Source organism: Schistocerca americana, chromosome 11 (genome assembly GCF_021461395.2).
Source record: "Schistocerca americana isolate TAMUIC-IGC-003095 chromosome 11, iqSchAmer2.1, whole genome shotgun sequence".
Classification (NCBI taxonomy): Eukaryota; Metazoa; Arthropoda; class Insecta; order Orthoptera; family Acrididae; genus Schistocerca; species Schistocerca americana.
Genome location: NC_060129.1, coordinates 59,539,094 through 59,564,986, shown reverse-complemented (window position 1 = coordinate 59,564,986; position 25,893 = coordinate 59,539,094). Strand labels below are relative to the sequence as shown.

General features: G+C 43.3%; 1 protein-coding gene across 1 annotated transcript in view; it reads left to right on the top strand.

Moving 5' to 3' along the window:
• Positions 1 to 25,893, top strand: part of LOC124554047 (adenylate cyclase type 5-like) — a 589,866-nt gene that overhangs the window by 374,171 nt on the left and 189,802 nt on the right. The window contains exons 11-12 of the mRNA XM_047128083.1: positions 5,357 to 5,441; positions 14,414 to 14,530. Coding sequence (XP_046984039.1) covers positions 5,357 to 5,441; positions 14,414 to 14,530 — 202 coding nt within the window. The remainder of the gene's footprint in view (positions 1 to 5,356; positions 5,442 to 14,413; positions 14,531 to 25,893) is intronic.

Genomic DNA, 25,893 nt, shown 5'->3' with positions numbered 1-25,893 from the left:
CAGGCTCTTAACAACTCTGATCTGGTTCTCATGAAATATGTTCAATTTCTTGCCACCATCTCTTACAAGCTAACTGATATGCTTGTTATGTTTCCATTGGTTTTCTGTCCCTTGCTGTTTTCTGCCGAGTTCGTGTTCGCCCTCTGTCTCGGTGCGGTGTTATAACATGCTGAAGCCCGTTCCACTTGCAACATACCACATATTTTCTGCTTCTGTCTCTACCTCTGGCGTGGCCACACTTTACTTGTAGCAAGGCGAGTGAGTTTTAGTAAAATTTTCTAATTTTCAACCTCTTACTATTATGTGGTGTAACAGAATGTAAGAAAATTAACAAAGTGGGTTTCACATTTTTTTCCAGTTTACTGGCTTTTGGACCGTGCACATTCACACATCTCAACAGCATAATATCAATTACGACGATACTAATGTAGGGAGAACACAACACCCTGTCCCCGAGTGGAGGAAATCTGCGAGCTACCGGGAATCGAACATGGGCACCTCGCTTAGAAATCCGCTTCAATGACCACACAGCTACCGAGGTGGACAGGCTTCTCATTGAGATACCACACACGAATGTGTTTGTTTGTCAGACATTCGTGCTCTATGTCTTGTAAGAAGGAAAAACGTATCAGCAGGTGTAGGAATTCTGCAGGTACAGGACTGTGGTCACGATCCCACAACTATCACATGACTGTGAAATCAATGCATTCACCACCGCTATGCAGATCTATACAGCGCCACACGACTAGCGCCTGAGAGGAGACAGATTTTTTCGCTGGACTGTACGGTGTTTCACAGCCACGTGTCAAGCTGCGAGTGAGGAAATAGCGTTGTATGGAGCAAGACAAGTACCCACATGTAAGCCGCGTGGTCTAACTCGCTGCTTCCTGAGCGCAAAGGCGTGCCTTTCCCCGACACGAATCCACCCGGAAGATTAGCGTGGAGGTCCGGTGTGCCGGCCACCCTGTGGACGGTTTTTAGGCGGTTTTCCATCTGCCTCGGCGAATGCGGGCTGGCTCCCCTTATTGTGCCTCAGTTACACTATGTCGGCGATTGCTGCACAAACACTGCCTCCACATACCCTTTACCATTATTATTATACCATGCAAACATTTGGGGTTACACTCGTCTGGTATGGGACGTTCCCCGGGGGGGGATCCACTGGGGATCGAATCGCACAATAACCCTGGATTCGGTGTGGGGTGGACGTGTGGTGCCTTTTTTTGCCTGTGAGTATGGTTGAAAGGCGAAGTCTACAAAGAAAAAGTAACAACAAGAGCCTATTTGATCGTTACGATTGAGAGTAGTGCAGCCCACATAAAAGGACGCAAAGACGAATGTTCAGATGTGTGTGAATTCCTAAGGGACCAAACTCCTGAGGTCATCGGGCCCTATACTTACATACTACTTAAACTGACTTATGCTAAGAACGACAGACATATCCATGCCGGAGGGTGGACTCGAACATGCGGCGGGAGGGACCGCGCAATCCGTGATATAGCGCCTCAAACTGCGCAGCCACTCCGCGCGGTGAGACAAAGACGACCTCAAATGAGCTGCACGTGAAGTTGTCAAGAGAAGTCAAAAATGCATTGGTATTGCCTTTGCTTTAAGTTTTTTTTTGAGTTACATACCAACAACTGCATCTCTGTACTCAATAAAAATTGGACACATGTTATATGTTTTTTTTTTTTTTCAATTCCTCTATACTATCACCTTGTGAAATATTTACAATACCTCCTGAAACACCCTGCATAATTTTATTAGGTATACCCACATATTCCTCCCCCCCATGAACCATGGACCTTGCCGTTGGTGGGGAGGCTTGCGTGCCTCAGCGATACAGATAGCCGTACCGTAGGTGCAACCACAACGGAGGGGTATCTGTTGAGAGGCCAGACAAATGTGTGGTTCCTGAAGAGGGGCAGCAGCCTTTTCAGTAGCTGCAAGGGCAACAGTCTGGATGATTGACTGATCTGGCCTTGTAACAATAACCAAAACGGCCTTGCTGTGCTGGTACTGCGAACGGCTGAAAGCAAGGGGAAACTACAGCCGTAATTTTACCCGAGGGCATGCAGCTTTACTGTATGATTACATGATGATGGCGTCCTCTTGGGTAAAATATTCCGGAGGTAAAATAGTCCCCCATTCGGATCTCCGGGCGGGGACTACTCAAGAGGATGTCGTTATCAGGAGAAAGAAAACTGGCGTTCTACGGATCGGAGCGTGGAATGTCAGATCCCTTAATTGGGCAGGTAGGTTAGAAAATTTAAAAAGGGAAATGGATAGGTTGAAGTTAGATATAGTGGGAATTAGTGAAGTTCGGTGGCAGGAGGAACAAGACTTCTGGTCGGGTGACTACAGGGTTATAAACACAAAATCAAATAGGGGTAATGCAGGAGTAGGTTTAATAATGAATAGGAAAATAGGAATGCGGGTAAGCTACTACAAACAGCATAGTGAACGCATTATTGTGGCCAAGATAGATACGAAGCCCACGCCTACTACAGTAGTACAAGTTTATATGCCAACTAGCTCTGCAGATGACGAAGAAATTGAAGAAATGTATGATGAAATAAAAGAAATTATTCAGATTGTGAAGGGAGACGAAAATTTAATAGTCATGGGTGACTGGAATTCGAGTGTAGGAAAAGGGAGAGAAGGAAACATAGTAGGTGAATATGGATTGGGGGACAGAAATGAAAGAGGAAGCCGCCTGGTCGAATTTTGCACAGAGCACAACATAATCATAACTAACACTTGGTTTAAGAATCATGAAAGAAGGTTGTATACATGGAAGAACCCTGGAGATACTAAAAGGTATCAGATAGATTATATAATGGTAAGACAGAGATTTAGGAACCAGGTTTTAAATTGTAAGACATTTCCAGGGGCAGATGTGGACTCTGACCACAATCTATTGGTTATGACCTGTAGATTAAAACTGAAGAAACTGCAAAAAGGTGGGAATTTAAGGAGATGGGACCTGGATAAACTAAAAGAACCAGAGGTTGTACAGAGATTCAGGGAGAGCATAAGGGAGCAATTGACAGGAATGGGGGAAATAAATACAGTAGAAGAAGAATGGGTAGCTTTGAGGGATGAAGTAGTGAAGGCAGCAGAGGATCAAGTAGGTAAAAAGACGAGGGCTAGTAGAAATCCTTGGGTAACAGAAGAAATATTGAATTTAATTGATGAAAGGAGAAAATATAAAAATGCAGTAAGTGAAACAGGCAAAAAGGAATACAAACGTCTCAAAAATGAGATCGACAGGAAGTGCAAAATGGCTAAGCAGGGATGGCTAGAGGACAAATGTAAGGATGTAGAGGCCTATCTCACTAGGGGTAAGATAGATACCGCCTACAGGAAAATTAAAGAGACCTTTGGAGATAAGAGAACGACTTGTATGAATATCAAGAGCTCAGATGGAAACCCAGTTCTAAGCAAAGAAGGGAAAGCAGAAAGGTGGAAGGAGTATATAGAGGGTCTATACAAGGGCGATGTACTTGAGGACAATATTATGGAAATGGAAGAGGATGTAGATGAAGATGAAATGGGAGATATGATACTGCGTGAAGAGTTTGACAGAGCACTGAAAGATCTCAGTCGAAACAAGGCTCCCGGAGTAGACAATATTCCATTGGAACTACTGACGGCCGTGGGAGAGCCAGTCCTGACAAAACTCTACCATCTGGTGAGCAAGATGTATGAAACAGGCGAAATACCCTCAGACTTCAAGAAGAATATAATAATTCCAATCCCAAAGAAAGCAGGTGTTGACAGATGTAAAAATTACCGAACTATCAGCTTAATAAGTCACAGCTGCAAAATACTAACACGAATTCTTTACAGACGAATGGAAAAACTAGTAGAAGCCAACCTCGGGGAAGATCAGTTTGGATTCCGTAGAAACACTGGAACACGTGAGGCAATACTGACCTTACAACTTATCTTAGAAGAAAGATTAAGGAAAGGCAAACCTACGTTTCTAGCATTTGTAGACTTAGAGAAAGCTTTTGACAATGTTGACTGGAATACTCTCTTTCAAATTCTAAAGGTGGCAGGGGTAAAATACAGGGAGCGAAAGGCTATTTACAATTTGTACAGAAACCAGATGGCAGTTATAAGAGTCGAGGGACATGAAAGGGAAGCAGTGGTTGGGAAGGGAGTAAGACAGGGTTGTAGCCTCTCCCCGATGTTGTTCAATCTGTATATTGAGCAAGCAGTAAAGGAAACAAAAGAAAAATTCGGAGTAGGTATTAAAATTCATGGAGAAGAAATAAAAACTTTGAGGTTCGCCGATGACATTGTAATTCTGTCAGAGACAGCAAAGGACTTGGAAGAGCAGTTGAATGGAATGGACAGTGTCTTGAAAGGAGGATATAAGATGAACATCAACAAAAGCAAAACAAGGATAATGGAATGTAGTCTAATTAATTTGGGTGATGCTGAGGGAATTAGATTAGGAAATGAGGCACTTAAAGTAGTAAAGGAGTTTTGCTATTTGGGGAGCAAAATAACTGATGATGGTCGAAGTAGAGAGGATATAAAATGTAGGCTGGCAATGGCAAGGAAAGCGTTTCTGAAGAAGAGAAATTTGTTAACATCCAGTATAGATTTAAGTGTCAGGAAGTCATTTCTGAAAGTATTCGTATGGAGTGTAGCCATGTATGGAAGTGAAACATGGACGATAAATAGTTTGGACAAGAAGAGAATAGAAGCTTTCGAAATGTGGTGCTACAGAAGAATGCTGAAGATTAGATGGGTAGATCACATAACTAATGAGGAAGTATTGAATAGGATTGGGGAGAAGAGAAGTTTGTGGCACAACTTGACCAGAAGAAGGGATCGGTTGGTAGGACATGTTCTGAGGCATCAAGGGATCACCAATTTAGTATTGGAGGGCAGCGTGGAGGGTAAAAATCGTAGAGGGAGACCAAGAGATGAATACACTAAGCAGATTCAGAAGGATGTAGGTTGCAGTAGGTACTGGGAGATGAAAAAGCTTGCACAGGATAGAGTAGCATGGAGAGCTGCATCAAACCAGTCTCAGGACTGAAGACCACAACAACAACAACCCACATATTCATGGGATTACTAATTAAAAATAAAATAACTTTTTTCATAAAGCAATAATGTTTGCATATTTATTAATTAACTCTTGAATACGATGATAAATGTAGAATTCAAATACAGGTAAAGGAAGCTGCTATCACTGTAAATTGAAGAATCTGTTTAATGTTTACTAGGCAAAAACTTTACGGACTAAGTTACTTCTTTTTACATAACTAGCAGTCTTTTACTGTTGCAGATCAGAGTGACTTGCCTTACATGATCTCTCGTTCCCTTGTTGCAGCTCAATACCGATGTACGTCTGCATGGCCATTGGGGTCATTGTCCTGGTGGCTGTCAACTACATAATCATAGTCGACGGTTCTAAGGTCAGTAGCTGCACAGTTCATTAGTATACCAGCTGACGAAAAGGTATCAGATTCCGTGTTCTGCTGCACACACTCCTCTGCATTAATCCTGCATCGACGTTTGTACGACGCGAGCCAAATTATGGTGTGTGGCGGAGGGTACTTTTCGTAGCAGTATTATTTTCTCCCCTCTGATGGAATGGGGTATGTTCAACTGAATTTCCACACTAAGAGCTACTACCATAGAATTATTACACAGAAAAATTCTGGAGTAGATCTAGGGGATTTGCTGTCAGAACTTGTGTAGAAGTAATAATTGTGTAACACGTAACATCATAACACTCACTTTATTTCTATGCCAGTTTTCAGAAAATACGAAAACCTCGACAGTTGTTGAACCGAAACAATTTTATGGTTTACGACCGGTTTCGGAATAGCGTAATTCCGTCTTCAGCCATACACTGAAACTATAAGAATGAGTTCCCAACAGAACATTAAATTTCAAAGGCACATCAAATGTATCTATATTCCATCTAATTTCTTACATTTAGACAACCATTTCACAACACGTTTCACCTTTTTGTTTTCAAAGATTTTTTGTTATTTTCAAGACTTGTTCAGCCAGCATGAATTGTTTTTCTAGCGTCCTTTGTCCGTGAAATGTCCTGAATTTAGTACTTTACACGAAAAACACCTGTCTAACTGTTAAATAAGACACCAATGTTACTTTTTGTGCGCAAAATGGCTTGACCTCGAAGAGATCAAGTTTTTGATATATCATTTACGTAGCTATAACCAGCTCTTTGTGCAATATTTTAGTTTTAACTCAAATCACTAGTCAATTAACTACCCTGGGAACTTTCAAGTAATTATATTAACAGAATCTTCCGTCGGTTCTTGGTAGAACAACATTATAATAAATGAAAAGCACCAGTTTGCTTTTGTTCTACAATATTACTTTTATTGTAAACCGGTCTTCTGCTTACAAGGCCATCTTCAGACATTTACTGGTGCTTTTCATTTATTCAAGTAATTAAATGTATTTTTTTCTGAAACTAGACTTCATTCTGCTCAATTTGATGCGCCGTTTACCCACTGCGCACACACTTCGTTTCGCTATGAAAATCGAACAAGGCTCCACTGTGTAATACGTAGAGCGGTTTGTTTTCGCTCCGCCAAAACATTTAAAAAATGAAAAATAACCTTTAGACTCTTATTAATCAACACATGGTTTCGCACTCATTACTACTGCGTTTCTAATAAGGCGAAAACTGCAAAGAAAAACCATGTATCTGCGACGTATGGCAGGACTACGTACGAGCTCACGAGTTTCTACAACAACTACATCTACTTACATACTGCACAAGTCACAATACGTGCGTGGCGGAAGGTACCCTGCACCACTACAAGTCATTTGCTTTTCTGTTCCATTCGCAAACAAAGCGAGGGAAAAACAACTGTCTATATGCCTCCGTATGCGCCATAATTTCTCATCATGGCCCTTACGCGAAATTTTTGAATGGCGGCGGTAGAGTCGTTCTGTAGTCACTTTCAAATACCGGGTCTCTAAATTTTCTCAATACTGCTCCACTACAAGAACGTTGTCTTCCCTCCAGGGATTCCCATTTGAGTTCGCAAAGCATCTCCGTAACACTTGCGTGTTTTTCGAACCTACCGGTACCAAAACTAGCAGCTCGCGTCTGATTTGCTTCGACGTCTTCGTTCAATCTGACCTGGTATATATCCCAAACGCTCCAGCAGTACTCACGAATAAGTCGCACTAGCGTCCTATATGAGGTCTCCTTTACAGGCGAACCACTCTTTCACAAAATTCTCCCAATAAACCGAAGCTGGCTAATAATCTTCCCTACCGCAATCTTCACACTCTGCTACGCTAAGTCCAGATATCTAAATGGCGTGATTGTATCAAGCAGAACACTGCTAATGCTATATGCGAAACATGTTGTTGTTTTTGTTGTGGTCTTCAGTCCTGAGACTGGTTTGATGCACCTCTCCATGCTACTCTATCCTGTACAAGCTTCTTCATCTCTGAGTAACTACTGCAACCTACATCCTTCTGAATCTGCTTAGTGTATTCATCTCTTGGTCTCCCTCTACGATTTTTACCCCCACACTTCCTCAAGCATAAAACTGTCGTCCGCTTGATGTCTCAGAAAGTATCCTATAACCTATCCCTTCTTCTAGTCAAATTATGCCAAAAATCTACAGCATTCTTCTACAGCACCACATTTTAAAAGCTTCTATTCTCTTCTTATCTAAACTGTTTATCGTCTCTGTTTCACTTCCATACATAGCCACACTCCACACTATTACCTTCAGAAAATTTCTAATACTTGAATCCGATTTTAACAAATTTCTCTTCTTCAGAAACGCGTTTCTTGCCATTGCCAATCTCCATTTTATATCCTCTCTACTTCAGCTTTCATTAGTTATTTTGCTGTCCAAATACCAAAAATCATCCACTACTTTAGGTGTCTCGTTTCGTAATCTAATTCTCTCAGCATCACTTGATTTAGTTCGACAACATTCCATTACCTTTGTCTTGCTTTTGTTGATGTTCATCTTATATCCTCCTTCCAAGACACTGCCCATTCCGCTCAACTACTCTTCCTAGTCCTTTGCTGTCTCTGACAGAATTACAATGTCATCGCCACATCTCAAAGCTTTTGTTCCTCCTCCCCGAACTTTAACTCCGAAGTTTTGTTTGGTTCCCCTTACAGCTCGCTCAATGTACAGATTGAATAACATGGGAGATAGCCTACAAATCTGTTTCACTCCCTTCTCAACCACTGCTTCCCTGTTATGTCCGTCTACTTTTATAACTGCCTTTTGGTTTGTGTACAAGTTGTAAATAGCGTTTTGCTGCCCGTATTTTATCTGTGCTACCTCCAGAATTTCAAATGAAGTATTCCACTCAACATTTCCAAAGAATTCTCTAAGTCTACAAACGCTATAGACGTAAGTATGCCCTTCTTTATCAAATCTTCTAAGAGAAGTCGTAGGGTCAGTATTGCCTCGTGTCTTCTTACATTTCTCCAAATTTGAAACTGATTTTTCCAGAAGTCGGCTTCTACCAGTTTTTTCCATTCTCCTGTAAAGGATTCGTGTTAGTATTTTGCAATCGTGAGTTGTTAAACTGGTAGTTCGGTAATATTCACACGTGTCAGCACCTGCTTTCTTTGTAATTGGAATTATTATAGTCTTCTTGAAGTCTGAGGGTATACCATCTGTTTCATACATCTTGCATCTAAGAGTTTTGTCACCGTTGGCTCTCCCAAGGCTATCGGTAGTTCTCACAGAATGTCGTCCGCTCTTGAGACCTTGTTTTGACTTAGGTCCCTGTCAAATTCTTCTCACATATTATATTTCCAATATCATCTTCATTTACATCCTCTTCGATTACCATAATACTGCCTTCAAGCTTATGTCCCTTGTATATATCCACTACTTACTTGTTACACCTCTGAACTTCCCCTTCTTTGCTAGGACTGGTTTTGATATTAATGCAGCTGCCTCTCTGTTCTCCAAAAGCCCCTTTAATTTTCCTGTAGGCGGTATTCATCTTTTACCTAGTTAAAGATGCTTCTAAATCATTACATTTGTCCTCTAGCCACTCCTGCTTAGCAATTTTCGACTTCCTGTCAATCTCATTTTTATACGTTTGTATTCCCTTTAGCCTGCTTCATTTGCTGCATTTTTATATTTTCTACTTTCAGCAGTTAGACTTAATATGTCCCGTTTTATGAAGTATTTCTACTTCCTTGTCTTTTTACCTATTTCATCCTTTGCTGTCATCATATTTCATGTCTCAAAGCTCCCCATTCGTTTTCTGCTGCATTCCTTTTCAACTGTTCTCAGGCAATCGTTGGCCAGAACTCCCCCCCCCCCCCCCCCCCGAACTTTAAAAAACCTTTCGTTCAACGTATGAAATCTCAGCTCTTTAATGGCCTACCTTTTTGCAATTGCTTCAGTTTTAATATTCATTTCATAACCAATAATTTATCGTCAGAGTTCGCATCTGCCCTTGGAAATGTTTTACAATTTATATTCTGGTCCCGAAATCTCTGTCTTATCATTATATAATCGATCTGAAACCTTGTCCGTTCTACGTTTACAGCCTCCTTTTCTTAATAGAACGTCGCCTACCCTCCCACGTGAGTTCCCGAAGCATCTCCATAACGCTTAGGTGTTGTTCAAACATACTGGTAACAAATCTAGAAGCCCGCCTCTGAATTTCGTCGAAGTATTCCTCTCATCCGACCTGGAGCAGACCCTAAACACTCGAGCAATACTCAAGAACAGGTCGCACTAGCGTTCCATACGTGGCCTCCTTTACAGATGAACCACAGTTTCACAAAATTTTCCCAGTAAAGCAAAGTGGACCATTCACCTTCCCTATCGCAGTCCTCACATGCTTGTCCCATTTCACGTCACTTTGCAACGTTAAGCCCAGACATTTAAATGAGGTGACTGTGTCAAGCAGGACTGTACTAATGCTCTGTCGGAACATTACGGATCTGTTTTTCCTACTTATCTGCATCAACTTCCTTTTTTCTACATTCAGAGCTAGCTGGAATTCTTCTCACCAACAATACTCTGATTAAAATTGCTTGATAGTTGACACTTCAAGCGTTGGAGCCAGTGTCCTACAATCAGAGCGCTGAACTTCACGCCAGAACCGTTCGCTGTTGCCAAGCTGCGTCAACACTTTGTCTATTCACTTCCAGTTCCTTCTTTCTAGACGTGTTTGTAACCCGTATCATGGGTCTGGCACTTTTATTTCGTATTTAATCAGAAATGACAACCACACCAAAAGCAACACGTGCACATACACAAGCGAGCGTGCGCGCACACACACCCAACTACGCTAATCAAATATAGACGTTTCATACACAGCACCAAGTAAACACTGCTCGATACTTCTGCGATTCAGCACCAGATATACACTTAGCATCATTACCAAGATCGGCTTACATTGGATAAGCTTCGCGCGAAATTGCGTGAAGCCGAATTTTTTAACGCTGCAATTCATCGCTGTGACTGAATGAGCGCAGCCATAAATATAAGAACTTACTTCAGTGCTGCAGGCTAGAGCAATGGATTGCGTATTAACCTGCTGTGTTGAAAGCTGTCGGTTCGATCTCCTTAAATGCAACGAAAATTTTTACTTCTAAGTCTAATCAAATGCCTCTGATTATTATTTTTATTCAATTAATTGGTTTAAATGTATTTTTTTATTTCTAATTCTTCGTCACATCATTTTCATTATGCTACTGATTTTTTTTTATTTTCTCTCATTTTCTTCCTATCATTCTTTTTTCGTGTGGAATGTGCCTGTATCGCCTATAATCTGTAACCAAATACGAATGAGGACTGCCGACCAGTTGGTAACTCAGCAGTTCGTGAAGCGAGTTTGATTTTACCTTCATGGAACCCACGATATCGAGAAATTACAGTTTTCTTTTAGCGCCGAAACTGAATTTCTTCTGTTCTGGGTTTGCAGCTTTCCAAACGCCGTAAATAAAGCGATCGTGATTTTAGTTCTGCTGCAGATTCTTGAATGCAGCTTTCTCGAATACATAGCATATCATGAGGCTATGGTTAGGTCAGGACATGAGTTTAGGCTCTGGGCTACAAAACGCGTCGTCTACCATTAAGGGGGGTTGGACGTCAAACGGGCCGACTTGGACCACGAGAGGCATCACAGGACATTTTAATTTCCACTGTCTATACTTTTACAAATTGTAATTTTTCCTCCTACCTATGTAATTATGTAGTTCTCAATTCGTTCGAGCAATCAATCATTCATAATAGGAAACACAGTCATAGCTCAGTCACTCAAAATGATTCAGAAATTTTACTTGTTCGAATGAAATCAGGCGATGATTCTTCTTCTCTGGAGGCTCGTGCTTTGCGGCAGTCTGCTAATCTGTACAAATAAAATGCCTCGTAATTTTGGGAGCGTTGTATAATCAGTCGGGAAACCTCAGATCAAGCGGATATTTGGCTTTGATGAAGTTTAACCTTCCGAAGAATTAATGGAGCTCTTCGATTATTAAATGCAGGTTCGTATCCAGTCTTTCGGAAGTTCCCTTCTGATTAACAACTACGCAATATATCGATGAATATCATTAATTCTCAAATGTCAAATAATGTAAATTGTTAGACACCTTTTGTATCAAGGAGCAATATATATATGTTTCCCTTTTAATCGGACAATTTCGTATCAGTTATCTTTTGTCATAAATCTCAATATTCAGATTACAATTCTTCAAACAATGCTAAGGCTAATCGGCACGAAGACAATCTCGGAAGCTTTTTTCTAACAACCACCAGAGAGAGTACTACAAAGAATAATTATGCGCTCATGGCATAGCTATTGTATGAAACTACTTTGCACATGGATTCTGCGAATATGAAGATAGAGAATTAGTAAATGTCATTCAAGGGTAGAATTGTATCAGAATAATTCATCGAATATAAAGAGATATTACAAAATAAATTCATAAAATTTTGTCAGCATGACCAGGAAGGATTCAGGATTCACACTCGTAGCAGCGAAAGTTCAAAAACATAACAAAATAAATTTTTTTACATGTGAAATTTCATCATTTTTTCACTTACTATTGGCTGCATTTGTTGCTATAGGTACAGTTTTCTTCACAAGTACCTATAGCAACAAATGCAGCCAATAGTAAGCGAAAAAATGATGAAATTTCACATGTAAAAAAATTTATTTTGTTATGTTTTTGAACTTACACTGCTACGAGTGTGAATCCCAAATCCTTCCTGGTCATGCTTACAAAGTTTTATCAATTTATTTGTAAAAGTATAGACAGTGGACATTAAAATGTCCTGTGGTGCCTCTCCTGCTCCAAGTCCGCCCGTTTCAGGCCCTACCCCCCTTAACGGCATTTGTGAAATGACCCGCCATGTCTGTGTCTCGCCTATAACCGAGAGGCGGCCGGCAGCCGACGTGGCAACACTGTAGCGGCGAGTGACAGACCTCAACTGTCAGGTAATTTCAGTCGGACTATTCTCCTCAGTCCTGAGCTTAGATTTTGTGAATGAAAAGTTTATATTGTTGATCAATACATTGTTCTTGCGCAAAATACTGAAATTAAAAAATTGGTGTGATTCATAAAAGTTATAGAACATGTTCGAAGTGAACAGTATTTATGTTAGAAAATAATTTGAATATGTGCAACATCTGGAAAATTCAATGTTAAACACCTAAAAGTTATAAAAACAATGTCACTGAAGTATGAAAATATAAGTACGGTAGTTGCCAAATGTAGTCCCTGTGTAGCACCAAAAACAATAAATGGCTATATTGTTGTGATGAAATAAACATCCACCTACTCTATAGTGTCGGCTCTATTAGCATATTACAGCAGGGCCTAAACACATTCTAGTACAAAATTATTAAAAACATACAGAAATCAAGTTCATTTTTCGAAGACGTACTGACACTGTGATGAACACCTTTTTTGAGCATCTGGTGCAATCCACTCGGAACATGCAGAGATGGAAAACAAGTGATACAGTGAAAGCACACGTTGTAAAGTACACTGAAGTGCCAAAGAAACAGGTACACCTGCCTAAAGTCGTGTAGGGCCTCCACGAACACTCTGAAGTGCCGCAACAGGACGTGGCATGTACTCGATTAATGTCTGAAGTAGTGCTGAACGGAACTGACACAATGCATCCTGCAGGGCTAGCCATAAATCCATAAGAGTACGACAGGGTGGAGATCTCTTCTCAACAGCATGTTACAAGGCACTCCATATATGCTCAATAATCTTCATGTCTGGGGAGTTTGGTGGCCAGCGGAAGTGTTTAAGCTCAGAAGAGTGCTCCTGCAGTCACTCTCTAGCAATTCTTGACGTTTGGGCTGTCGTGATGTCCTGCTGGAATTACCCGTTGGAATAAACAATTGACATGAGTGGATGCAGGTGATCAGACAGAATGCTTACATGCGTTTCACCTGTCTACACATATCTGGGGTCCCATATCACTCTAACTGCATACGCCCCACATCATTACACAGCCTCCACCACCCTGAACAGTCGCCTACCGATATGCAGGGTCCATGGACTCATGAGATTGTCTCCATATCTGTACATATCCGTCTGCTCGATACCATTTGAATTGAGTCTCGTCTGACCATGCAAACTGTTTCCAGTCATCAACAGTCCAATGTCAGTGTTGACAGCCCCAGGCTAGGTGTAAAGCTTTGTGCTGTGCAGTCATCAAGGGTACACAAGTGGGCCTTCAGCTCCAAAAGCCCATATGGATGATGTTTCATTGAATGGTTTGGACGCTGACACTTGTTGATGGCCCAGCATTGAACTCAGCAGCAATTTGCGGAAGGGTTGCACTTCTGTCATGCTGAACAATTCTCTTCAGTCGACATTGGTCCCATGCTTGCAGAATCTTTTTCCAGGGCACTGATGTCTGAGATTTGATGTTTTACCAGATTCCTGATGTTCACAGTACACTCGTGAAATGGTTGTATGGGAAAATCCCCAGTTCATTGCTACCGAAGAGATGGTGTGTCCCATTGCTCGTGTGCTGAGTATATCACCACGTTGAAACTCACTTAAATCTTGATAACCTTCGATTGTAGCAACAGTAACCAATCTAACAAGTGTGCCAGACACTTGTCATCTTATATAGGAGTTGCTGACCACATCTCCGTATTCTGTACATTTGCATACTCATGCCTATACCAATTTCTTTGGCGCTTCAGTGTACGTCTTACAATTACGCACTGCAAGTCTGATTTATTCCCTGAGATAGGAAAAAATAAAATTTCTACATAGAGACTGAGGCTATAAAACTTTTGTTGTAATTCACCTTGTATCTTTCTACAATCACTCTCCTTTGACTCCCTCCTGTGCATAACAGCAGCGTCAGGAAACAACCGCAGATGGCTGCCCACCCACTTATTTCACTGTGTGTTGTTGCAGTCCGCGCCGGGCCCCATCCGCAGGCTGTCAGAGAAGGTGTTCCAGGACCGTGCGGCGGCGCAGCTGCTGGCGGCCGTCTCGCTAGCTGCTACTACGCTGGTGGCGCTCTCCCCCCTGGTAAGTCGCCCCTACCACTCTGGTGGCGCTCTCCCCCCTGATAAGTCGCCCCTACCACTCTGGTGGCGCTCTCCCCCGTGGTAAGTCACCCCTACCACTCTGGTGGCGCTCTCCCCATTGGTAAGTCGCCCCTACCACGCTGGTGGCGCTCTCCCCCCTGGTAAGTCGCCCCTACCTCTCTGGTGGCGCTTCCCCCCCCTGGTAAGTCGCCACTACCACGCTGGTGGCGCTCCCCCCCCCCCTGGTAAGTCGCCCCTACCACTCTGGTGGCACTCTGCCCCCTGGTAAGTCGCCCCTACCACTCCGGTGGCGCTCTCCCCCATGGTAAGTCGCCCCTACCACGCTGGTGGCACTCTCCCCCCTGGTAAGTCGCCCCTACCACGCTGGTGACGCTCTCCCCCTGGTAAGTCGCCCCTACCACGCTGGTGGCGCTCCCCCCCCCCCCCTGGTAAGTCGCCCCTACCAAGCTGGTGGCACTCTCCCCCCTGGTAAGTCGCCTCTACCACGCTGGTGGCACTCTCCCCCCTGGTAAGTCGCCCCTACCACGCTGGTGGCGCTCCCCCCCCCTGGTAACTCTCCCCTATCACGCTGGTGGCGCTTCCCCCCCTGGTAAGTCGCCCCTACCACTCCGGTGGCGCTCCCCCCCCCCCCCTGGTAAGTCGCCCCTACCACTGTGGTGGAGCTCTCCCCCCTGGTAAGTCGCCCCTACCACTCTGGTGGCGCTCTCCCCCGTGGTAAGTCGCCCCTACCACTCTGGTGGCGCTCTCCCCCATGGTAAGTCGCCCCTACCACGCTGGTGGCACTCTCCCCCCTGGTAAGTCGCCCCTACCACGCTGGTGACGCTCTCCCCCTGCTAAGTCGCTCCTCCCACGCTGGTGGCGTTCCTCCCCCCCCCCCCCCCCCATGGTAAGTCACCCCTACCACGTTGGTGGTCCCCCCCCCTGGTAAGTCGCTCCCACCATGGCAGCGAGCGCATCGCCGAGCACCTGCGAGCTATTCATGGCGTTGCACTGCTACTACCGGATGCTTCACTCTGTCAAACAATGTCTTCAGCTGCAAACACTAATAATAAGAAATTCTTCTGATTTAAATTATGAACTCTGCACCAGTTACTTTTTTGCAGCTTAGCACAATGCGTTTCTAGAATTTCTTCTCATTTTCAAGTGCATTTGTGCATTTGTTTACATGAATATGTTTGGTGATGATTGCATGTGTGATTTTCATTATTTAAATCGTAATGATATATTTGTAGGATTTCACAAAACGTCTAATATGATGAACGAAATTAAGAAAAGAATTGTGAATTTTAATATTTTCCATCGTTCGTTATTTGCTTCTGCAAGGTGTTTAAAAAATATTTTTACAAACTTAGGGGACAGGTTCGTTAAAGAAAAACAAGGAAACAGTCCAAATAAACATATGTCACAAAATACTTCGTTTCTGAGTTATTTGGTATGAAACAGAATAGTATGGGGTAGAAATTAGAAAAAGGTTTATTCAAAATCACTCACATAGCCTCGGGAAAATTCATGTCATGCCGGACATGGAGGCAGAAGATGGATGTCAGCTAGGATCAACACGCAGCTGAATTAGCAACACCTCAGGTTGCTGCAGAAGAACTATGATTTGTAAACATTGAGAATAACTAATTCAATTCTAATAATGCTCCACTCCCTTTATCGATGCTTAACACATTCCCAATAGCTCTCCTGCTTTCATGCAGAGGTGTCTCCTCTTGGCCCTTGGGAGTTGTTGATGAAAGTTGCTACTCAGAGGCTTTCCAGTTTCAGGCCAACACCTCCACTTGTACATGCACTCTTTTGACTCTCTGTATCCCAGGTGGCGACCTCCGACAAATGTTCACATCCATCATTCCTCTGCCTTCATTGTACCCATTGTATACATGTAATACAAGTGTGTGTTAACTGGAATTGCTCCATTCAAGCACAGCAGGAAATTCATTTTGTGAACGACCACACACGGTTTTGTGACAGCCGCGTTAATGATAAAAGATTCAATGGTGGACGGCTGCACTTGCCGAGGAGTGACCATAGCACCACAAACTATAGATCTAGGAAGACCATATCTTACTCGTACACCAGATCAGGAAGAGCATGTTTTATTGCCTGTTGAGGAAGAGGCAGCTATCAGCTCAAGACAAGTGACCCTGGCATCTGGTATGTACGTCGCCAACTTCAGCATAAAGCACAGTTTACAAGCAGCTTGTGTACCCATATCCTCTTCAACGTGTGCAGGGTGTTATGACTGCTGATCACTCACCGCAGGAAAACTATTGTCCTTCATTTGTTGTACAAGCTGCCAATATGTATTTTATCTCATCAGTTTTGTTTACAGCTTAGGTAATGTTTGGAAGAGATGAACTAATAAATTGCCACAAGCAATACACATGGGCCGATCGCAGTCCTTGAGCTACAGCATAGGCTAAACATCAGCATCAGTTTAAGATTAATGTGTGGGCTGCAACTGTAGATGACTGTCTGGTAGGGTCCTATTTTTCCATGCCACATCTGACAGGTACTGTCTACACTCAAAAACCTGCTAGAAGCTGTGACTTTGCAGCTAATAAGAAACGCATGATTTATGCGTGATGGAGCTCCACCATCTTTCAGTTTCAGTGTTGTAGATGCACATGCTGGTACCCACTGTGACAGATGGACAGGTAGATGAGGAACAATTCCATGGCCTGGACGTTCCATACACATCCAAGCACTAGATTATTGTCTCTGGGGTACCTAAAACTAAAGATATATGCAGCTAACCAGCTGAATGCAGAAACTCTTCATTAACGTGTCATGCAAGCATGTGGAACCATTTAGAACTATCAGTGAGTATTTGAAGTGGATCGACAGTCAGTACTTCGATGAGTGCAGCGTGTTTAGGAAAAAGAGAAGGACATTTCGAGCATTTATTATGAGCTTATATGTTAATGAGCTACCAACACCTAAATTGTAGACTTTCATGAAAAACTCGAAAACGAAAGATTTTTTGGACGTATGTTTATATGAACTTTTTGCTTGTTTGCATCCAAGGAACATGTCAGCAGTATTTGCCAAAGTATTTTTAAAATATCATATACATTCTTGAAGGTATATTCCAGCTGTTTGTGTTGTGCCATAGGACTTCTGCTTCTTTGTATATATGTAGCATCTTCAGTGGGCTGTAATACACTTTTATTTTATTTACATAACAACTCCGCTGCATAATCATCCCAAATAAGTAACTGTAGTACTTTCTTTGTTATTCTCTTATTGTTGGCAACTCCATTGGGAAGCACTGCTTGTCACAAACACCAGGCACCATCTACACTCATGCTCATAAATTAAGAATATTTGCAGAATGTGGTGCCACACAACGTGGCACTATACAAAACTGGCGCTAATAGCATAGGTGCATAGGGAACACACATGACACAGATCTGTAAGTACATGGTATTGGTGATAAGTTGAGGAAACTGTCCTGAAACACATGTGCTACGAAACGCCACTGTTTCCTGCGCGGGTACCCCGACATCAGTATGGGATATGATCATTATGCACAAGTACACAGGCTGCACAATAGGTTGCCATACTCTGGATCAGGTGGTCGAGCAGCTGATGGGGCATAGCCTCCCATTCTTGCACCAGTGTCTATTGGAGCTTCTGAAGTGTCATAGGGGTTTCAAGACGTGCAGCAATACGTTAACCGAGAGCATCCCAGACGTTCTCGATGGGGTTTAGGTCTGGAGGACAGCCAGGCCACTCCATTTGCCTGATCTGTTTCAAGGTACTCCTCAACGATGGCAGCTCAGTGGGGCCATGCATTACCATCCATCAGGAGGAAGGTGGGACCCACTGCACTGCTGAAAAGGCGGACATACTGGTGCAAAATGACGTCCTGAAACACCTGACCTGTTACAGTTCCTCTGTCGAAGACATGCAGGGGTGTACATGCATCAATCATAATCCCACCCCACATCATCAAACCATGACCTCCATACAGGTCCCTTTCAAGGACATTAAGGGGTTGGTATCTCGTTCCTGGTTCACGTCAGATGAAAAACCAGCGAGAATCACTGTTCAGACTATACCTAGGCTCGTCCGTGAACATAACCTGGGACCACCGTTCCAGTGGCCACGTACTGTGTTCTTGACACCAGGCTTTATGGGCTCTCCTGTGACCAGGGGGTCAGTGGAATGCACCTTGCAGGTCTCTGGGCGAATAAACCATGTCTCTTCAGTCTGTAGACTGTGTGTCTGGAGACAACTGTTCCAGTGGCTGTGGTAAGGTCCAAGCGAGGCTACCTACAATACGCCATGGCCGTCTGCGGGCACTGATGGTGAGATATCGATCTTCTTGTGGTGTTGAACACTGTGGATGACCCGTACTGTAGCACCTGGACACGTTTCCTGTCTGCTGGAATCTTTGCCATAATCTTGAGATCACTCACTGTGGCACACGAAGGGCCCGTACTACGACCTGCTGTGTTTGACCAGCCTTCCGTCGCACTAGTATTCTACCACTCATAACGTCATCAATATGTGTTCTTTGGGCCATTTTCAACAGACAGTCACCATTAGCACGTCTGAAAACGTCTGCACGCTTACTCGCTGCACCATACTCTGACATGCACCAACACACCTCTGCGTATGTGGACTGCTGCCAGCGCCACCGTGCGACGACCGCACCACATGGTCATGCCCTGAGATGATTTAAACCCGCAAACTGCCCACCAGAGCGTTGTTTCACCATGTATCAGCATTATTCTTAATTTATGAGCATGAGTGTAGTAATGGATTTCTAAAACCATGTCTCCACGATATTGCACTTGGAACGAGTCTAGGAACATGGAACAGAATTTCAAAAACACAATACCACCAACACGGCTTCTGTGGAAAATGTTGCGTGGAATGTTTGACATTTCTATTCTTATTTAGAAACTGGCGATGGTCAGCAGAGGCATTGAATAAGCGGACATAACACGCAAATCACTCGAAAGAAGAATTAAACAGAATTTTATCACATCATTCACGAATGGAGAGTGGGCGCACTGTTTTCAACTGCACTGAGAATCCAGGGTGATTTTTACATTCAGCTGACAGGTTGCCGTTCGTAACTATTTATGATGGACTAAAAAATATTGAGAAGCTAATGTCCAATTAAAAACAAATACGAGAGGCGCTCAACAGGTAATGCACGACATTTTTTTTTCTCGGTCAGTTTTGGTTGAAACACTGCAGAATTTGTAAAGGAACATCGTGGAATATTCCGACTTCAACCCATTTAGTTGCATGAATTTTCGATATGATGCGGCGCTATACTTAGCTTTCAAAATAGCGTCTGTAATGGAGATCCGTACCAAGCACAGAGCTGCAACTGAGTTTCTTTTGGCGAAAAATCAGAACATTGCAGATATTCGTTTGCACTTCTAACACCTCTACGGAGACTTGGTAGTCAACAAAAGCATGGTGTCTGTCGTCATCGAAACAAGTATCTCCAACATGCCGGCCGGCCGCACACAGCTGTGATTTATGCAATTTTGGAACATGTGCAGACTCTCATTCGAGGTGATCAACGGATCACCTGCGTGCATAACTTAACGTCTCTGCTGGTAGTGCTGACACACTTGTTCACGTATTGAGGTACTCAAAGGTGTGCACCTGCTGGATTCCTCATCACTGACAGAAGATCATAAATAGCAACGAAGTACTATCTGCATGTAACTGCTTGCGTGTTACGAGACTGATCGCGGCAAACTTTTGTCGAACATCGTCACAGGCGATGAAACATGGGTTCATCACTTCTAATCGGAAAAAAAGGCAATCCATGAAGTGGCGCCACACCACCCCTCCTCTGAAAGAAAATTTCAAAGCCGCCCCCTTCGGCCGGCAAAGCCATGACAGTCTTCTGGGCCTCTGAAGGGTTTACCATGTTTCATGTCCTCTCTCATGGTGCAATGAATAACTCTGAAGTGTATTGCGCTACCCTAATGAAACTGAAGAAACGATTTCAGAAAATAAATTTCTGCTTCTCCATGATAACGCAAGACCTCACAAAAGTCTGCGCACCTGAGAGGATCTCATAAAAATTCATTGGACCGTTCTTCCTCATCCACCCTACAACCTGGATCTCGAATCTTCTGACTCTATCCGTTTGGCCCAAAGAAGGATACACTCCGTGGAAATCAGTGTGTTGATGATTGGGAGGTTATTGATGCAGCAAGATGTTGGTTTGGACATCGACCAGTACAGTAGTACCACGCGGTCATCCAGGGCCTCCCAGTAAGGTGGCATAAGGCCATCACACTGAAAGAATTTTATGTTAAATAACGGGGTTTTGTAGCCATAGACTGGAGAATATATATATAGTGTATTGAAATTCAGTGTAAAACCAAACTGCTCTCAGAAAAATAAGTGTAGCATCAGTTATTGAACGCTGCTTATACTAAGTGGGAAAGGCACGACAGTGGTGCAAGCAGGAAAATGTATGTGTCTATATGGTTGCTTATGTTAATCTATACTTCTTGAACGTCTGTAGGGATTCCAACCAAATTTACTATACAGAATATAAAAAAATGGCTCTGAGCACTATGGGCCTTAACACCTGAGGTCATCTGTCCCCTAGACTTAGAACTAACCTAAGGACATCACACACATCCATGCCCAAGGCAGGATTCGAACCTACGACTGTAGCAGCCATGTTGTGCTGGACTGAGGCGCCTATAACCGCTCGGCCACAGCGGCCGGCTTAGAATATAAGGATAGCATAAATTATCATATGTACAAAGCGAGTCAGTTATCTACTTGGTGATGAATCATTTGCACACTCCACTTGTGCAGCTTTCCATGCATTCTTGACAAATGCGCCCATTGCACGAAGAGGCAAAAGGGCACATATAAAGCTGCAAAGCGACGTGTACCTGTGGTTTGTGTGCATGGACAGAAACGTGTATTGCAACTGCCGAGCTATTCTGTCTCCTGGTCTCTCTGTCTGGTGTTTTCTTTACTGAGCCTCATTGTGTTAGCAGATACAGGCCTTCTACACACATTCAAATTTACTTACACTTTAGTAATTTTGCCGAATCGTCTAATTCTCCATGGTCGATAAAGGCATAATGAAACGAATGACAGCCGACAGGCCCCCAGGACCCATAGTAGTCTCGAGTTAGCGTTTGAATGTGGATCCCCCATGTGTTATATCTGGATCGGTTTTGAGATGTGGATACACAATATGCCATGCCTGGGATAGGGATTGAAGGTGGATCCACCATGCACTATTTCCAGAGCGGTGTTGAGATGGAGATCCACAATATGGTGCACATAGGATAGGGTTTGGAAGTGGATCTGTCACGCACAATGTACGAAGCGGTGTTGGGATGCAGGTCCACAATATACCACATCCAAGTTAGCATTCAAGTGTGGATCTGCTGTGGACTATATATACATACCTATGTTCGGAGACGGATCCACCATACGCCACATCTGTGACAGGGTTCGCGGGTGGACCAACCATGCATTACGTCTGGACACGTCTTCTATGTTCGAAGTGTGGTCTACCAGCAGAGGGGGGTGGCTCCTGGGGGCCATCTGTGAGGTGTGCATATACACAGACATACAGAAAACAGAGCAAACGCTCTTCGAATGTGGAGGTGACTGGATATAGTCAAGTACAGTGCTATATTATGCCTCCCGATCAGTGCATTTGGGCTATGTGCTGGCAGCTGTGCTACATTTACAGGAAATTTTAGAACACAGAATGAAATGTTATGTCCTGATTGCGTGGATAGATCTGACCTAAAATCGATAGAATTGCGAGAAATAACGAGGGAATAGGTAGAAATCGACAGAGTATACACCAAAATGCTGTAAAATTGAGGATGTACTTGCGTATCTTCTGGTTCGCTCCGAACAATTTGTACATGGGAACAAGTATGTGGTAACAGGAGGAATCCAGGAAAACGTCGACTTCGAAACAAAGGGAATTGAAGTAGTATTATACTGTATTATTGAGGTACCAGTGGGACAGGCGAGTTGACTACTTTATTTGATGCTTTTCAGGAGGACAGAGAACGATTCACAACCGAACTTACGTGCATCTGCAATTAAGGATAACAGAGAGTGGATGGGGTGATAGATTTGGATAGAGATGTAATGAGGTACGATTTAATGGTTGACTGATTCATTCTAGAGAAGGAGAAGTTGCTGCAGGTCTATTTTTTTCCAGTGTTCTGTCCGGATGCATCAGTCACGTGACATAGCCCACGTTCTACTCGTATACAGCCACATGTTCTGTATGCGGTTTAATGCACTGTCTACTTTCGATCGTTAATGGTAAACCTGTCTGTCATCAGAGGACTTCCAGCTCATGTGTGATGAAACTTGACACATCCCTCTAAATGAACTTTGATTCATGTGATGTATTCCATCCCCCCTAACGCATCTTGGTTGTAATATTGAGACTTCAGCATCATAACTAAGTTAGTGATAGGAGCCTGTGAGGCGTTGCAATCCCCGTGTACACAATTGCCTGACAGATGTCTGTTTACAGAGCTAGTGATGGAATGACGTAATTTTCACATGACGGACGCTGCTGCTATGCGTTTATTTGTTTCCTTCTAGGATGTATCGCCCGCTACTAGCGATCATTTTATATAGTTCTGATGTAGGCATTCGGATGTGAGCAGTGGACACTATACAGCTCCGGAAAGCTATATTGACCGAGCGAGGTGGCGCAGTGGTTAGACACTGGACTCGCATTCGGGAGAACGACGGTTCAATATCGCGTCCGGCCGTCCTGATTTAGGTTTTCCGTGATTTCCCTAAATCGCTCCAGGCAAATGCCGGGATGGTTCCTTTCAAAGGGCACGGCCGACTTCCTTCCCCGTCCTTCCCTAATCCGATGAGACCGATGACCTCGCTGTCTGGTCTCCTTCCCCGAAACAGCCAACCAACCAAAGCTATATTGTGCTCATATCATGCAGAGCAAGTGTTTTACGGTTCGATAACATAGTTTATGTTATGCGCTTTAAATATATTTCTCACAATGGAATATTAACAACGCTACATTTCATATGTCTGATAGGTTGGAAACGCAAGTGATCAAACATTATAGGCTCGTTCTAAGTGTAGAACGTTGTAGCCTTAGGAGTGCGTGTGTTTATGTTCTCTCTTACCAATACCTTCCAGGTACCGATTCTAGACTCTAGAACAGTACTTTAGAGTTGATAGCTTGGTTGATTTACGTAAAAATGCGTCGAACTCCATCCATCTGGAGCTCCATCGCTTACAAAAATCATTCCTTTCTTGTTCTTCTTAACTGTCTGCTGTTACATGATGACAATTTGAAGCCTGTTACTGTACATCGATAAGGAGTGCTGAGCTCCTCGACATGGTCGCATCTCGAGAAATCTCGTGCACTTGGATGGGTTAGGACTCGAAAAGCTCAATTCATTCACGAGACGTGGAGTGTAGCGGTCTTCTTCTGGTCCGTTGCAGATTAATTCGCTAGCGGTGCTGCAGGGCTGGTTGGTCAACGACAGTGTGAGGAGGGTCTTTCACTCTCTAATTTTATCCTAAGACAGCGAGAATGCTCTGTGACTCCCATACACAGTGAGATAGATAGTAAATTAAACACTATGCTCAAGGTGATAGAAATATGTGGAGCGCTGTCTGGTAAACTTTGATGATTTATGTGTTCGAGAATTAACACTGAATGGACATATTGCACAGTCATCTCTCCATGTTCGCAATGATACAAGCAAAGTGGAGAGGGGCTGGTTTAGATGATACTGAAATTGGGGACATGAGTGGCCAGTGCTGAAGTTATTGTGAAATTCTTTGTGCTATGAAATGTGATTTTTATTATTAGAGTACATTGGTGGTGTCTTTTCCAGCCCATCTGTGCACTGGTTACCACATAATGATTGACTGATATCGCTTGTTTGAGTTGGGGACCAAGTTTTGGTGGATGGGGGGGGGGCAACTTCTGGGGGGTTGCTAGCAGCGAAACAGTGATCGCGTACGTGAGTGCAATATGAGAAATCAGTCGAATGGGAATGCAGAGTCGTCAGCTATTCCATCAGCGTGAGAGATGAGTCTAACTAAATGTATAGCTCGTGAATCAACTTCGGAATGCAACGCCCTAAAACTCTTCCAATTTGTTTATGTTGTAATTTTCTCTTATTTAAAATCATCCAGTGTTTTGCTATCCGCCATAAGAATATGATTTACACCGTGCAACGTCTAGTTTCCTGCGAGAGGCCGTGGATCAGAACTTCTTAATGTCAGTTTGGAATCTGGCCCAGGTCTCGAATTTGTGGCAGAACAACGAAATCTTTGACATTGTACAAAGGCGTGTTAGAAAACAGAGTATGAAGCAGCTAAACAGGACCATATGGAGCGTCTCAGACGATCATTCGCCTACAGTATAGGTGATCAAACTTTAAAGTGGCTTCTGAGGTGCCTGTATATTTAATAGGCGGCAGTAGCAGCAGCAGTTTCAGGTGATGGACTTGGTAAACCGTTAGGAATGCGTGGATGGCTGCACGCTGTGTTATTCTGGGGGAGCATTGCGAAATCTCTTCCTCTCTTCCTCCACGCTGGAGCTCCACTGCGGCTTTGAGTAATTGCGTCAGCATCGGTGTCTAGGTGACTTATATATCGGATGAAGTTAGTGGACATTCTATAGTTCGTAATTTTTCTCTGTTTGGGGGGGGGGGGGGGAGATAGAGAATAACGATGACAGCATATTAGACTGATTGATTTGAATGGATGCGGATCTGCAGTACTTGTATGTAGTTTGGGGATGTAGCATATTGCGCGCATTTCCGTCGAATGGTCAAAACACGGCCCTGTTGCACTAACTCAGGTCGTTCTGTTTCTACGCAGGTTGCAGAACGTTGTGGGTATGGTTTTCTCCGACTTCTGCTCTGTTCCGACTTAAAATGGAACGATCACATGCGCGAGGTTGTAGAAATGGGATCAGGTGCAAGATGCGTAGCGGCTGGCTAAAACAAGGTTGGGATTTTACTGTAGCACATAGGTTCGAGGAAGGTGACTCGTTTCGAGATATGGGAGTGTGAGAAATATGATTCACTTGTGGGTGTGATCCGATGCAGGTATGTGCTTGAATCGAAAGACTTGATTCCAAATCATTAATATCATTTCTAGCGGATAGCGTAACAGTAGAGATCTGAGAAGCTAGTGTACATTTTTCTTCTTACGACCTCAATTGGCACATCATCTACTACTGCTGTTTGTGCTCCTTCTCAATCAGTCGATATATCGCCGAAACTCTGATACGGTATCGAGAGAGAATGCGCTAAAAATACTATAGAATTATCTAGTATGGAAAAAAAACCACCTCAT